Source organism: Suncus etruscus, chromosome 1, assembly GCF_024139225.1.
Source record: "Suncus etruscus isolate mSunEtr1 chromosome 1, mSunEtr1.pri.cur, whole genome shotgun sequence".
NCBI lineage: Eukaryota > Metazoa > Chordata > Mammalia > Eulipotyphla > Soricidae > Suncus > Suncus etruscus.
In genome coordinates, this window is record NC_064848.1 from 10834780 (window position 1) to 10851586 (window position 16807).

At 35.3% G+C, this 16807-nt stretch overlaps 1 protein-coding gene across 1 annotated transcript in view; it reads right to left on the reverse strand.

Annotated features, from left to right (window-relative positions):
• Positions 1-16807, reverse strand: part of MYO9A (myosin IXA) — a 246893-nt gene that overhangs the window by 31272 nt on the left and 198814 nt on the right. The window contains exons 28-36 of the mRNA XM_049777567.1: positions 16580-16686; positions 12846-12991; positions 10573-10796; positions 9972-10088; positions 8453-8641; positions 7163-7210; positions 6827-6938; positions 4333-4394; positions 12-204 (exon numbers count right to left, since the gene is read on the reverse strand). Coding sequence (XP_049633524.1) covers positions 12-204; positions 4333-4394; positions 6827-6938; positions 7163-7210; positions 8453-8641; positions 9972-10088; positions 10573-10796; positions 12846-12991; positions 16580-16686 — 1198 coding nt within the window. The remainder of the gene's footprint in view (positions 1-11; positions 205-4332; positions 4395-6826; positions 6939-7162; positions 7211-8452; positions 8642-9971; positions 10089-10572; positions 10797-12845; positions 12992-16579; positions 16687-16807) is intronic.

A 16807-nucleotide genomic window follows, 5' to 3' on the forward strand; every position in this document is an offset into this window, starting at 1 on the left:
TAGCATCTTACCTGTATCTAAACCTTGTCGAAGCTCTTTGATTTTATTAGTTGAACCAGACTTTCGGTAAATACCTTCTGTATAAAGTCCATGCATTTCAATGTAGTTTATGAGCTTTTCCACAACTAAAGGAACTGTTCTATCTTCATTGGTCAAACGAGACAGTTCAACCCCAAACTGTCGAGAAGACTGCTCGGGATCATACTAAAGAAAAGATAATTTTGTCATCAAATACATTCAAATATCTATAAACTAATTTAATCAATTCTTTTTGTTTGTTTGTTTTTGGGCCACAGACCTGGTGGTGCTCAGAGGTTACTCCTGGATCTATACTCCTCCTGGCAGGTTTGGGGAACCATATGGATGGCAGAAGTCAAACCCAGGTCTGTCTGGGATAAGTTGCATGCAAGGCAAATGCCCTACTACTGTGCTATTCTTCCTGCCCATTTAATCAACTCTTTAAGAGGTCTATTTACCTCCTTGCCAATTAAATTTTTTCAGCATGTTTTTGAGGGGAAAGCAAATATGGTTTAAAAAATATGAGTGTTTTACCTATGTGTTATTCTATATATACCTTATGATTTCAGATCTAATAAGGACTTTAATCCATTTGGATTTGACTTTCGTGCATGGTGTTAGATTGAGGTCTGAGTTCGCTTTTTTTGCAAGTGGCTGACCAGTTGTGCCAACACCTCTTGTTGAAGATGCTTTCCTTGCTCCAGTTTGCATTTCTTGTCCCTTTATCAAAGATTAATTGATTGTACATCTGGGGAACATTCTCTGAATAGTCAAGTCTATTGCACTGATCCGAGGGCCTTTCTTTATTCCAATACCATGCTTGTTTTAATGATTATAGTTTTGTAATAGAATTTGAAGTTAGGAAAAGTGATGCCTCCCATATTTCTTTTCCCAAGGGTTGCTCTACCTATTCACAGATGTTTATTGTTCCAAATGAATTTCAGGTCTTTGATCCATTTCTTTGAAGAATGTCATGGGTATCTTTAGAAGGACTGAATTAAATCTGTACAATGCTTTGGGGAGTATTGTCATTTTAATTATGTTAATTAATCCTACCAAACGCTCCATGACATAGAGACTAAAAGCATCTTTAAGGACAAAACAACACTCTCCAAACAAGTGGAAGCACAGATAAACAGATGGGACTATATTAAGCCAAGAAACTTCTGCACCTCAAAGGAAATAGTGCCTAGAATACAAAAGCCATCTACAGAATGGGAGGAACTATTCACTCAATACTCATCAGATAAGGGGCTAATACAAAAAATATACAAGTTACTGTCAGAACTTAAGAAAAAACATCAAACCCCATTAAAAAATGAGGAGAAGAAATGAACAGACACTTCCTCAAAGAAGAAATATAAATGAAAAAATGCTCCACATATCATTAATCATCAGGAAGATGCAAATCAAAAACAACTATGAGGAATCATCTCATGCCACAGAGAATGGCACACATCACAAAGAACAAGAACAATCAGTGCTGGGGGCCAGACAGATAGCATGGAGGTAAGGCATTTGCCTTGCATGCAGGATGGTGGTTTGAATTCCGGCATCCCATATGGTACCCAAGCCTGCCAGGAGCAATTTCTGAGCATAGAGCCAGGAGTAACCCCTGAGCGCGCCGGGTGTAACCCAAAAACAAAACAAAAAAGAAAAGACATTATTGCAATAATATTAGAAATAATAGAGATGAGGGCTGGAAGGACCCACTCATGATATGAAGCTTACTACAAAGTGTTGAATGCAGTTAGAGAAATAACTACACTGATAACTATGGTGACAATGTTAATGAGTGAGAGAAGTAGAATGCCTGTCTCGAATATAGCTAGGGGGTTGGGGAGTTGGAAGGAGATTGGGGACAATGGTGATGGGAATGTTGCACTGGTGAAGGGTAGTGTTCTTTTTATGACTGAAACCCAATTATAATCATGTTTCTAACTGAGGTGCTTAAAGATATTATTAAAAAAATAAAAAATTGTTTATGAAACATGAGTATAAAAAACATACCTAATGAGTGTTAGCTTCAAGTCTCTCTCATTAGGTATTGCACCATAAAATGATGGCTCTGAGAATAAAATAAAGGTGGTGTGCCCTTCCTGATAAAAAGTTTCTTCAGATACGGCCAGGAAATAGGCCTAGTTTATCAAACAACACTTAGGACACATACTAGCATGTGTCCAACCCCTGGCATCAAATGGTTCCTCAAGCCCCACGGAGTATAGCTCTGGAGGCCTCTAAACACCAACAGAGTGGCCCAGTTCATCCCTGCACTGCAGGCCTGAGTAGTGTATCATCAGATCTTTGCGCTGCAGCACTAGTCTGGCTAGCCAAAATCATCAGTAGGCCCCTTGGCTTCTAGTGTAGTATTTGATAGCTTTCCCACCCCCCCAAGAAACTCTTCACATAAAGGTGAAAATACAAAATACAAATGGGAGAGACTTTGTACCCTTAAACATTCATCAAACACCATTAGAAAACCAGCTAGTTTAGCAAAAATTAATATTGCGAAAATTTTCTGAAGCATAATAAAGGAGTTAAAAGAGCTACTTAAATATTATATTTTATTTATAAAAAACTATAAAAGTTCTAGGCAACATTATCTTTCCTTTTTTTTTTTCTTTCTTTGTTTTGGTTTTTGGGTCACACCCAGCAGCGCTCAGGGGTTACTCCTGGCTCTACGCTCAGAAATAGCTCCTGGCGGGCTCAGGGGACCATACAGGATGCTGGGATTTGAACCACCGTCCTTCTGCATGAAAGGTAAACGAAACGCCTTACCTCCATGCTATCTCTCCAGCCCCTATCTTTCCTTTAAAAAAAAAAAAAAAAAAAAAGAATTCACCCTATACTCTAGTGAATGGTTAAAACAAGGAACTGATCATCTTAATACAATTAAGAAGAACCTCAAAGTCAGTTTGCAAGTGTTTTTTTTTTCAAGTTATTGGGTCACACCCAGTAGCGTTCATGGGTTACTCCTTCCTCTGCACTCAGAAATTGCCCCTGGCAGGCTCAGGGGACCATATGGGATGCCGGGATCCAAACCACCATCATGCAAGGCAAACACCCTATGACTATGCTATTTCTCCGGCCCCCAGTTTGCAGTTTTTATAAAATACAGTTTACCAATGGTTCACCCCTTTCCTAGGATTTGTTCTTTGTAATTCTCAGTACCCTGAGACACCAGGGTGGGTACTGGCTATAGTTCCTCATCGAAGGCTGATCCAATTTTTCTTTCCTTTGCACCAGAATGCCACAAGAAACTCTAACTTGCTTTTTTTTCTCTTGTACTAATTCTTGACCTTTTGCCTGTGTAGCATAGGAATTCAGAAAAATACAAATATGGAGCCGGAGAGATAGCACGGAGGTAAGGCATTGCCTTTCATGCAGAAGGTCATCAGTTTGAATCCCGGTGTCCCATATGGTCCCCCGTGCCTGCCATGAACGATTTCTGAGCACGGAGCCAGGAGTAACCCCTGAAGCACTGCCAGGTGTAACCCAAAAACCACAAAAAAAAAAAAAAAGAAAGAAAGAAAAGAAAAGAAAAGAAAAGAAAAGAAAAGAAAAGAAAAGAAAAGAAAAGAAAAGAAAAGAAAGAAAAATACAAATATGAAAAAAACTCTTGAGTTACAGGTTACTGTCTCTATTCATCTTAACTGTGGTTCAAGTACTTGACAGTTCTAAACTGCAGTCTTTGTAATAATCCTATGAAAATCCTAAATTTTGTTGTCTTCCCTTTTAAATGTGGCCACTTGCTTAGAAACTTATTTCTTTCCCTCCAATAAGAACTGATAAATTCTCACTAAGAGAAAAATCATCTTATATATTATAGAGTCATCACTCTATAATTCTTTTCACTTTAAGATAAAAGCCCTGAAAGTCTGCTTTATCTAAGTAGCCATCTGATAATTTGGCAACTGACATTTTTTCAGTTTCTCTCATCATATTACTTTGTCACAGCTACTTTACCCTGAGTAAAAATCAACTGTCCTGGCTTTAATTTAATTCCTGAATCAAATTTCTTTGTGTATTTTAGTATCATTTACCTACAGTTGGAACATTTCTCTTTTTATTTGTTTCGGGGCCACAACCAGTGACGTTAAGAGATTACTCCTGGCTATGTGCTCAGAAGTCACTCCTGGCAGGCTCGAGGGACAATATGGGACCCAGGGGTCAATCCCAGGTCCATCCTGGGTCACTGCGTGCAAGGCTAACGTCCTACCGCTGTGCAACATTTCTGGTCCCAGAGGTTTTAATTCTTTTTCAACACAAAAAACAAACATCCATTATATTGTGTTTAGACAGAAAACTTCTTACCTTTTTGGAACATTTAGCTGTGGTTTTCAAACAGCACTTCTTATGACAAGCATACTTGCACACTGAAAAATAGATTAAGAATTAATATATTAAGAATGCTATATTTAAAAAAAGAATGCTATATTTTAAAAAGTGTACATTGATGACAAAAATACACTGTTTATTACATCTTTCTGAACAGAATTTTTTCTTTAAGTATAAGCTTGCTATAATATATTCACATGTGTATATGGTAAATTTCATATCATACTGGAATAAAAAGATCTTAATTCATTCTATATAAAAAATAAAGCAAAAATGATGCCTAAAAATTCTAAGATTATTAATAAAATACTTTAATTCTTCTAAGACTGACTGCCATATTCCAGGAGAATAAATATTGATTAACAAATCAGAGTTCAAGGCTGGAAAGATAATATAGCAGATTGGGCATTTGCCTTCCATGGAGCCAACCTGGGTTCAATCCTGGCACCTGATATGGTTCCCTGATCTCTGGCAGGAATGACCAAAGTGTAGAGCCAAAAGTAAGCTCTGAGCAGAACCTGGTGTGACCCCAAAACAATAAACAATGAAAAACAAACAAGAGCTCATGCTTTCTCCAATATATCTGTCCTACAACTGATAAATCACATTGATCACATTAATAAATCACATTAATTAATTAACGAATAAGGAAGGCATTACTCCCAAAGACTTCATTATAAAAAAAGAACTTTGGTAGTAGTATATTAACCTTTTAAAATGTCTTAATTATAATATTCAAAATATGGACTATATCTTTCATTCCTCTTTGAAGAAGCAGAGCACAAAGAATATTAGTGATAGGGACCAAGAGATAGTACAGCAGGTAAGGTGCTTCTTTGCAAGTGGATAACCCAGACTCAATACCTGGTAACCTCTATGGTCACCTGAACCCAGCAGGAGTAATTCCTGAGTATAGAGCCAGAAGTAAGCCCTATGCACAGTCAGGTGTGTCCACCCTAAAAAAAAAAATCAGTGATAATTGAAAAGATGAAATCATTTCCTGGAACAAGATATAAAAGGAGGGTCTAAAGGACTGAAAGGTGAGAAGCACATTTAATATCCTTTCACAGGCAGTATTCACCCTTCCTTCCTTGGTTTTTGTTTGCCTGTTTAATTGAGGTAATATTTACAACATTGCAATGTTTAAGGGTATAATTTCTAAATACATAGCCCATCGTTCATTGGACTCCCTCCCCGCTGTAGTCACAATCCCCTATTCCTTCCTCTCTTATAATCTCAATCCTTCCTTAGGAAGTAATTCCAAATTCCATTCTCAAGTCATGGAGAAAGTGATACTAAAACCAGTAGGAAGCAGATTAACACAGAACAATCAACTCCCTATTTTTTACTCTCACTGTAACTTTTGGACTACTGATTAAAAAAAAAAAAAGGGAGCCATTTCTTTCTTTTATGTTTTGTTTTTGTTTTTGGGTCACACCCAGCAGTGTTTAGTGGTTTACTTCTGGTTCTGTGCTCAGAAATCCCTCCTGGCAGGCTTGGGGACCATATGGGTTGCTGGGAATCAAACTTGGGTCCATCCTGGGTCAGCAGCATGCAAGGCAAATGTCCTACCACTGTGCTTTCTCTCTAGCCCCAAAAAGGCTATTTCTGAATAATCACTGAAAACAAGTAAAAATACATATCAGTGATACTATTTGTTATGGTGACCATGACTTTTATCCTTGTTACCATGTTGAATCTGGCCCTTCTTAACATTAAATAACAAAACAAAACAAAACAAAAACCATGGCAGATATATGGAATACATATAACTTAATAGATAAATTTTCTAACAATTTATTCATTAAATTTATCCATCCTTTTATATGGTCCAGCTATTAATAAATATTTATTACATTTAAAATATACAAAACTATTAAAGGCACTATGAGATGTTTCTTAATAGGTATAACTGAGTAATATGAAAACACGCATAGTTATATTTACTGAGGTAACAGTTAACTACTTCCAAGATTACTAGAGCTAAATTAAAATAAAATGTACTGGACGGGGGGGTTCTTGAGTTATCCCCAGCAGAGCTAGGGTTCAATTCTGGCAGACTTCAGGGGATCATATGGAGTGGTGGCCAAACCCAGTTGGGTCTGTACAAGTACTATATATTCTACCATACCCTACTTGCTGTACTATCTCTCCATCCCTGAAAAGACAGAAAATTGAAGAACAAAGTGATACTAAGCTAGCAGAATAAGAAAAGAGGTCCTCTACCAGGAAACATCTGAATCAAGATGAAGAGTATTTTAAGTAAATCAGTAAGTCAAAATATTTGATTTGGCTTAAGAGATTAGATGTATTAAATAGTATTAAATATAAATATAAATTAAATAGTATTAAATAAAAAGATGAGACTAAAAAATAAAAAGAGATTATGTGAATTATTTCTATAAGTTAAAAAAGATACCAAAAAGCTCAAGGAAACAAAAATTTCATGTGGTTTTTAAAAATTCCATACATTTACAAACAGAGGCTCGATCCATTATCCATATCAAAGAAGAACAGTATTCACAGTATGTAGGGATGCTGTATTGTGTAGCCTTAAAGATGTGGCCATTGTGTTCTTCCACCTGAATGAAGAAATATATTTATGTTAAAGCAACTTGTCAAATGCTTTCTAACAGTCAAGAGAAATTCAAGTCACACGTATCACTGTAAATTTGTGGAAAGACAATTATCCTCTAGTTATCTGAAAACAAACATTTTATTAAATACCCACAGAAATATTGTCAAATTGTATTTCAGACTGCTGGTCTAAAATTACTTTGTTATCATATAAAAAGATTAAAATTACCATATCTGTTTCTTTTTTCCTTCTTTTCTTTCTTTCTGTTTTCGGCACCTGGTAAAAGAAATACAAAAAGATTAATATAACAAACACTAACATATTTTATTTTTGTAAATACTGAGATTTTTGTTCAATACAGTAAAGTAGCAGATCTTTATTCTTCAAATCTGTTCATCACTAGTAAGTAAATATAAGAAAATGTTAAGATTCATAAAACAGTGCTCATAAAAGCAATAGGTTAACTATTTAAGTAGGTTAACTTCTAAATTTCAGATATATTAAATAGCAATTAAATTATTCTTTATTAAATTACTGCATTTTCCATATTTTAGCTCTAAAAATTAACTATTAAGTGTAAAAAGTATCATTTGTAACATGGATAGCTCATTTTGCATAAAGACCTAAAGCTAGACCAGAAGAACTTTCGAGGATATATTTATACCTGACTACTTCAAAGCAACTAAGGTAATATATAAATCTAAAGATGTATATAAATTAGAATAACTTAATATAAATAAAACTAGGAAACACTCAGTTTGGGGGCCACACCCAGTGATGCTCAGGGGTTACTCCTGGCTATGCACTCAGAAATCGCTCCTGGCTTGGGGGATCATATGGGACACCAGGGGATCAAACTGAGGTCCGTCTAGGTTAGCCCGCGGTCCCAAAACTGATAACAATTTCTTGTTTTGTTTTGTTTGGGTCACACCCAACAGCGCTCAGGGGTTCCTCCTCATTCTATGCTCAGAAATTGCTCCTAACAGACTCAGGGGACCATATGGAATGCAGGGATTCAAACTGGTCTTTCTACATGCAAGGCAAATGCCTTACCTCCATGCTATATCTCCAGCCTCCCTGATAACTATTTCTAAGTCTATTATTGCTTCTGTAGTATAGATTCAAAATAATTATTAGCTTGAGCTAGAGCTAGAATTAAAGGATGTTCATCTGCAAACTACTTGTGATCTCTACACATATTACGAAAATTAAAATTTTTGAAACCATAAACATAACGAGAAAATACAGTCACATTTTTAAGCCCAAAAGGAATTTATGTACTGATTTCTATAAAAGTTGAGAATACAATTTTGACAGCAAATATTGAAATTTAACTCACTAAAGAATGAACAACTCTGTAAACCATGGTGTTTTAAATAAATTTAATTAAAAAACAAGAGAATGGAGTTCAAAAGAGCTATTGTAATGCTAAGTTGATATGCTTACTAAAGGCTTTTTTCAAATATCAGATGTCCCATGTAAGCCAGAAAGTATTCATAATTTAAATATCATATTTACCTTTGTGGCTATATAATCTAAAGTCTTGAATTTGTTCATATACTCATCTAAAAATACTTTAAAAGTATTGACCCAAACTCTCACTGGAGATTCACTCCAATCACGTTGTTCAAGTCGCATGGTCTTTTCCAGAATCTGTTCAAATAGTGCATAGAGGTCTTTATACCGTATGCTTTTCCCATCATCCACCTAAAAACAAGAAGAAAATAGATGTTAAAAGTTTATTAAAAATTGTAACATACAATATCAACAAAATTTGTACTAGTAGAATTTTACTCTATTCATAAATTTGCTGAATAAAATTTGCTAAATTTTAGTAAAATATCTGCTAGGTAAGGGGAAAAAAAGGCAGAGAAGGCTAAACTTTTTTTTATAAGAACTTATATTTTTATTCCAAAAAATAGGGAAGTGTTAAGCTTTATGAATATTTCATTTGAACTGGCACTGGAATGGTGAAATTCTTTTCCTAGAAAACATGTTAAATATGATAATAGAACATACTCAAGAAACTCTGACCTAAGTCTTTACCTTTGGAAGTTTAGATTTTGAGAAATATTTCACTTTTACTTATTGATTTATAGAGAAGAGAAATGATCTAGTGTGTTTTCATAAATAAGGAGTATGAAGTGTGTGTACATAGAGCGTATAACTTAATGGTGACAAATGTAATAATTTAAAATTTTAAGACACTGAACATAAATGCATTGACTATAATTACACAACTTTAAAATAATTTGCCAATGGGACCAAAGAGATAGCATGGAGGTAAGGCATTTGCCTTACATGCAGAAGGACCGTGGTTCGAATCCCAGCATTCATATGGTCCCCCGAACCTGCCAGGAGCAATTTCTGAGTGTAGAGCCAGGAGTAATCCCTGAGCACTGCTGGTTATGTCCCAAAACCCAAAAATAAATAAATAAATAAATAAATAAATAAATAAATAAATAAATAAATAAACAAACAAACAAACAGACAGACAGACATTTGCCATCAATATGTTTTCTTTGTCTAGAGATATGTTTCCTCTTTAAAGCCTAATATTTGGCAAGATGAAAATTTAAGACCCAAAGAAGTTAGTTTCCTGTTATTAAATAGCATTTTAATGAGCTCGATACTTTATTTTGCAAATATCCAACTGTAAAGTTTTCTGCAGTTTATTTTAGTAGGAAACTTTGACAAGAGTGTCTTAATTAATTAATCTGAAGTATCTAACAGACTACACCAGTGTCTTATTTGAACTAGTATGAAAAGAAGACATATATTGTAATCATTAGTGATGAATAATTAAACTGATTATTTATGTTTTAAAATCTAAGCATAGCAGAGTCTCCTGTGTTTGTTTTCAAAGACTACTGGTGTATTAAATATTGTGAAAGGAAAAAACAAAATGCATAGTAAGCTTCTTGAGGGTTGGTTGGGTGAATATTATACACATACAAAGATATGGAACTAGATCTCTGAACTTCCATTATACTGCAAACAGTGATAAAATATTATCTCCATACACAGTCCAACTTACTGCCAATGCAGATGAATAAAAGCTGAAGATATTCTGCCGAAATTCTTTCAGAGCTTTTTTAAATACAACATCAACTAGTGTATCTTTCTTGCTGTCTTCATTATCTAGGTCATTCATCTGTGAACCATAGAAAGAAGAGATTTGTACTCAATTTTATTTTGTACATAATTTTAAGGTGAATGTCACAATGAACACATGCTTTCCTTCAACAGTGCCTGGGAAATGCCAGTCATTGTTATTAAGGAGTCCAGATGAAGTCATGGCTGGAGAGATCAAGTTTTATTAATACAATGTAATATCTTAGGTCCCTTTTAACACTGTGTATTCTGTAGTTCTACTATACACAACACTTCTAATGTATAATGGCAAGTTGCCCCTTTATAAATGAAATATAACAAGAGTTTTAGTAAAATAAAATTCTATGACATTAAATTTTATCTAATCCATCATATTAATGCATATCCTACTTTTTTATACTTTTCTGATAAAGAAAAAATCACATGACTCACAGAAGCAATTTAACCTTAATATCAAAGGGTCATATCTAAATATGCACATGGTCAAAGCTACTCAGGAGCTTAAACCAACAAGCAAAGCATACCTTTTTCAGAAGAAATTCATCCATGCTTTTTAAATCACTGGCGCTTGCTATGATTTGGACAGATTCATTCTGCCAGTGTACAGACTCTAAAGCCACATTGCTGATCTTGACACTTCCCTTACGCTTTGCCTTTGGAGAAGGTTCTTTGTTCTCTTTAAACTCCTTACGGGAACTATCAGGCAATTCTGGACTCAAAGGAGGTATTGACTGATTCTGAGATAATTCTAATCAAAATAAAGCAGTTAAAAAAACAAATTAATAAAAGTATTATAATCACCCCATCCGCCTTTTTAAGATCCTTTGTAATTCACTGAGGAAACAAATGCAAATTCCTGAAAAACTAAGTAACAGTGTCTAAGGTCAGGCAAGTAAAAAATAAACCTATATTGCTTATTTGTACAGAAACATTTAACCATTACCACATTTATGTAGGTCATATATGGCCAGTGATGCAAGGGGCCTACAGTCTGAAAGCAAGAAACTTTTGAGCAATCACCCCATCCCCTATAATGATTACTGAAAGATCTATAATACTATTTCAGTATAGAAATGAAATCGTAATATAATAAATATCTACCAAATGCTACAATCTATAATATTAGTTCTTACATAAGTTTTCTTCTAAAAGAAACAATAAATTTGCTTATAATATATGCTTTTAACCAAAAAGCAAATTTCACAATTTATCTTGAGAATTAGCAGAACAATGTATAAGTGTGAAAAGTAAAAAAATCTATATAGGCAAGCAATAAAAAAAGGTGAAAAATTAAAAGTTTTCTAGACAAAACCTGTAATATCTAACTACTGAGTTAATCCTTATCAGTTGGCCAAATGACAGGGGCAAAACCACAGATATAAAATACATGGTTCCAATTATACTTCTAACATTTTTCAACTGACACAGGGTCACATGTGCCTGTAATCTGGCTCTTCCTTTCTTAAAAGTGAGGCTTGATAATCTTTCCTCTTTGTATATCTTGTTCTAGATATGTTTTCATTTACCAATAGCAACTGGATTTATTTATCCTTTGTTAACTTTCTAGTGTATCTTTATACTTAAATACATAAATTCACTCACTAGTAGTGATTTCACTCATTTAGTACCATATAGCCACTTTATATGCGGGTATATCCCTGCTGTCATCTTTACATAATTAAAAATTCTCGGGGCCGGGCGGTGGCGCTGGAGGTAAAGTTCCTGCCTTGCCTGCGCTAGCCTAGGACGGACCGCGGTTCGATCCCCCGGCGTCCCATATGGTCCCCCAAGAAGCCAGGAGCAACTTCTGAGCGCATAGCCAGGAGTAACCCCTGAGCGTCACAGGGTGTGGCCCAAAAACCAAAAAAAAAAAAAAATTCTCATAATACATGAGCAAAAAGGCTGGGGAAGAATGTATTGATGAAATAAAAATTGGCATTGGTGGAATCTTTGGCATATAGAAATGCCAATTTTATAAGAGATGAAACTATGAATTGTTTTGTGATCATTACATCCATAATTAAAGTAACAGCTACTGTTATAAAGTGCTAAGCCTTTTTTGTTTGTATTGGGGTCACACCAGGTGGTGCTCAGGGCTTACTTCTGTCTTTGCATTCAATGATTCTATGTGATGCTGGTACAGCAAGTGTCCTATCTGTTGTACTAACTCTTCAGCCCTAAAATGCCCAACATTGACTAAGGTACTTAACATCTACCACAATGGTGAAGAACACTGACTCAGAAGCTAGACCACTTGGATTCAAATCTGAGATTTGACTCAGAAGCTAGACTACCTGAATTCAAATCTCCATTAATAACTATATGTGTATATACTATAGAAGTAGTTTTGCTGTGCCTTAGTTTCATCTATAAATTGGGAATAACAATCATACCAACCTAGAAAAAGTGTTATAAGATTTAACAAATGCATCATGCTAAAGACAGAACCTTGCATATAGTAAATACTCAAGAATTGCTGATATCTTATTACTAATAATACACACTTATTGATTGGATTATGCTTAAATTTTAAACTAAAAACAAAGGTTAATCGAAGATTCACAATCATTCCTGAAGTTGCTGCTTACTTCCTGCTTTTATCTTATGTTTTCTTGGAACTTCTATTGTAAGTACAATGCAATTTTACAATTACCTTTTTAAAAAGGATTTAATTATCTTAGTTTAATCTCTTTGATATCTACCAACAGGACTGTTATTATTAATATTAAAGGCACAGCAAATTTTAAATAGAGAAAACAAATTATATAGACAATCCCCATCCTTAACCCATTTTTACCATCTGAATATTGATGAGCTGGGATCATATCAGACCCAGAATAAAGTGCTGAAACCTCTGTTTGAATATCAGATTTTGCTCTGGTAGTTTTCTTCTCCCCTTGTTTCCCTTTGGCCCAGAATCTCATTTTAGCTCTCGGTGGTCTACTTGAAACAAACAAAAAAAGGTAAAAAATGAAACCACCATGTTTCAGTAACAATATTTATATGTACTATTATGTAAAAACATTTTCTGTTAAACAGGAATCCTAGGAAAGCATCACATTTTAATTTAAACTTTACCAGAAAGGTACAGTTTCCTGTTCTGTATACAGATATAATATGGTCCATGTAAAATGTTTAAAAACAGAGAAAACAGAATTCCAACACAAATTTCCTGATTCCTAAACTTCTATCTTTTCATTTCTGTTCTAATTCTAGCTAACAATAAAGAAAATACCTCTAAAAATAATGTATATCATATCAATCTAAAAAATATTTTCCTCTGGGTTCCTTTTGTTCCTTTGGGTTTATAAGCATATCCATTTTACATCATTATAATTCATATACAATTTTATTTTGTCCTTTAAAATAAACTTTTAGTAAAAGTCTATTTTTCCATTATATTGAACACTCAGAATGTTTAAAAGCAGGAAACTTTATGTCCTTCAGATTTGGGTAGTTTACCCAAGCCATATTAACAATTCATTTCCTCTCCACTTTTTTATTTTCAGGTGGGGAGCATATTTCTTTTTTTTTTTTTTTTTTTGGTTTTTGGTTTTTGGGCCACACCCGGCGGTGCTCAGGGGTTACTCCTGGCTGTCTGCTCAGAAATAGCTCCTGGCAGGTGCGGGGGACCATATGGGACACTGGGATTCGAACCAACCACCTTTGGTCCTGGATCGGCTGCTTGCAAGGTAAACAGCACAAGGCTGTGCTATCCATCTGGGCCCAGGGAGCATATTTCTAAGCAGTGCTCAGAAACTTGGGGTTTTTTCACAGCTATTATGGAGCAACCTGGGCAGTGGAGATTTTAATGCAAGGGTCTGAGAATGTGGTGCTGAGGATTACAGAGGCTACCCCAATAGTGTTTAAGGGTGTCCAAAGCTACTCCCATGATGTGGGGGCCTCCAGGGCTGAACTCAGTGATGTTCTGGGGATAAAACATCAAGCGATGCCAGGGATCAAACCACAGCCAGTTGTATAAATAGTACCTTAACCTCTACTCTCTCCTGTGCCTCTATTACTTTTTCCTTAATAGTTCCTTCAATCCTATTTTTTCTCATCCCTCCCATCTCTTTTCTTGTGCAATTTTCTAAAATGTGTTCAAACTTTCTCTTGAGTTTTTTAATAGCTATATATGTAAGTAATTTATGATATAACCAATACGTAATTTGAGGTGTCCCTTATGATATGTATATATGCACAATCAGTGGTGCAGGGAGGGCTTAGGCTCACTCTTCCCAAAGATGTGGAACAGAGAATTCAGTGTGTGAGACTACTGGTGTTCTGGGGTCACCTAACTGTATATAATAGTACTCAGAGAACTATGTTGTACCAGTGATCTAACTCAGGGCCCTATTGAGAGATAGTAACTTGAAGCAATCTCTGAACCTATGCTATATATATTGTATTAAAAAATTGTTTGGGGCCGGAGAGATAGCATAGAGGTAGGGCATTTGCCTTGCTTGCAGAAGGATGGTGGTTCAAATCCCGACATCCCAATGGTCCCCCGGGCCTGCCAGGAGATATTTCTGAGTGTAGAGCCAGGAGTAACCCCTGAGTGCTGCTGGGTGTGACCCAAAAACCAACCAACCAAACAAAAGTTTTCTCTTTCATAATTTTTATAAATACAGCTAATATTTATAAAGATCTGATGATGGTTACAGTTATTCTCTATGATAAGTTTTCTTTGCCCACATTATTTTGACTCCGTCCAAGTTGTATTATTGTAATTTCTTTCATATTAGATGTTCTCCAAATATGAGTACAGTATGATTCAAAGGGGATGGCATTGTAGGGCCAAAGAGATAGATCAATGGGCTCAGTATATGCTTTACCTGTGGGAGGGCTGGGTCAATGCTCAGCATCATATGATCCTCAGAGCAATACTACTGAGCACAGAGCCAGGGATAGGTTCCAAGTATTGCCAGGTGTGGTACACCAATCCCCCAAAAGGATTTAAAAATAGAACTTAAAAAAAAAAATAAAAAAGCTATTTGGAAGCTCTAGTGTGCACTAATAGGGCTTAAAAACTGTGGTAGCATTCCTTTTTTTTTTATAATATCTTTATTTAAGCATCTTGATTACAAATATGATTGTGAATAGGTTTCAGTCATGTAAGGAAACCCCCCCCCCCTTCACCAGTGCAACATTCCCACCACCAATGTCCCAAATCTCCCTCCATCCCACCCCACCCCCACCTGTACTCTAGACAGGCTTTCCAGTTCCCTCATTTATTCACATGGTTACTCATCTATGGGTTTTAAGAAAAATAAAAGTCATTTTTGCAATAATCCTGAGACAATGAGAGGAGGGCTGGAACTTCCAGCTCACTTCATGAAGCTCACCACAAAGAGTGGTGAGTGCAGTTATAGAAATAACTACACTGAGAACTACCATAACTACTAGCATTCCTTTTCTAAAGTTATCTGTCTGATCTTTTGTTTTGTTTTGTTTTGGGGACACACCCAGCAGTACTCAGGGGTTACTCCTGGCTTTGCTCTCAGAAGTTGCTCCTGGCAGACTAGAGGGACCATATGGGATGCCAGGAATAGAACCAAAGTCTGTCCGAGGTTGGCAGTGTGTAGCAAACACCCTACTGCTATGCTATTGCTCCAGCCCCAGGCTGATCTATTTTATAGCAATCCTTTGATACTAATAACTTCAGGTATTTCCTCTATGATTATATAGAAAGCCCAAAGACAATTTTATTTTGGTTTTGAGGTCACATCAAGTAGTGCTCACATTAAGGAACTCACATCAAATGTGAAGCTAATTATTTATATCTAAGCTATAGTGTATCTGTCAAATATTAAGTATTTGTTGAAGAATCAATAAATGAAGAAACCAATGCAGAGCAGTATTGGAGTACTATCACACCCAGGTTAGGAAGCCTGAGCAAGTCCAACGATTAGGGGAGGGGGCTGCTAGACACGCTACACTATGTAGGTATGTATTTTACACCTCTTTGTACTTCACCATGAAGATACAAAAATACACTAACATCAAAAACAGCAAGAATACTGGACACTGAGCTTTCATTCAATGCAGCAATTAGTGGCTCCAAAACGCAATGCAGAAAAGCTTTCTGCACTCCTACATTCATTGCAGCACTATTTACAAAAGCCAAAACTGAAAAATAACCGAAGTGGCAGAGAATAGACTGGATAAAGAAACAATTGTACATCTAAAGAATTATATACTATGTATGCACATACTATGCAGTCTTTAGGAAATAGAGAGAAGAATCTGCATTAAGAGAGGATGTAGGGAATATGGGTGTGTGTTTAAACTGAGGACATTGGTGGTGGGAAGTGTATACTGGTGGATGGATGGGTGTTAGAACACTATGACTGAAACTCAATCATCAACTGTGTATCTCATAATGATTGAATTAAAAAAATTAAAAGTAACAGTAAATAAATTTTATTTTAAATCAGCTATTTTTCAATTTTCCTTTTAAAACAAGGTTCAGTAGTTTAATTATAGCAAGAATACATCAACACCCCATTGCATCTTACATATGTTTTATACCTTAGATCTGAAGTCTTTTGTCTTATTGACAATTGTGCAATTTCTCCTTGAGACATAGTCTTATGAAGCTTTGTTTCTCCATCAACTGAAGAAAATCGTTGTGATGTCTGAAATAATTACATATGTAAAAAGATTTAAAAACCAAGTATTACCAAGGTATTATAACTAAAATTAAAGTTACAAACTATTTAAAAAACAACGTTTTTTTAAAATTTCAAAATATATTCA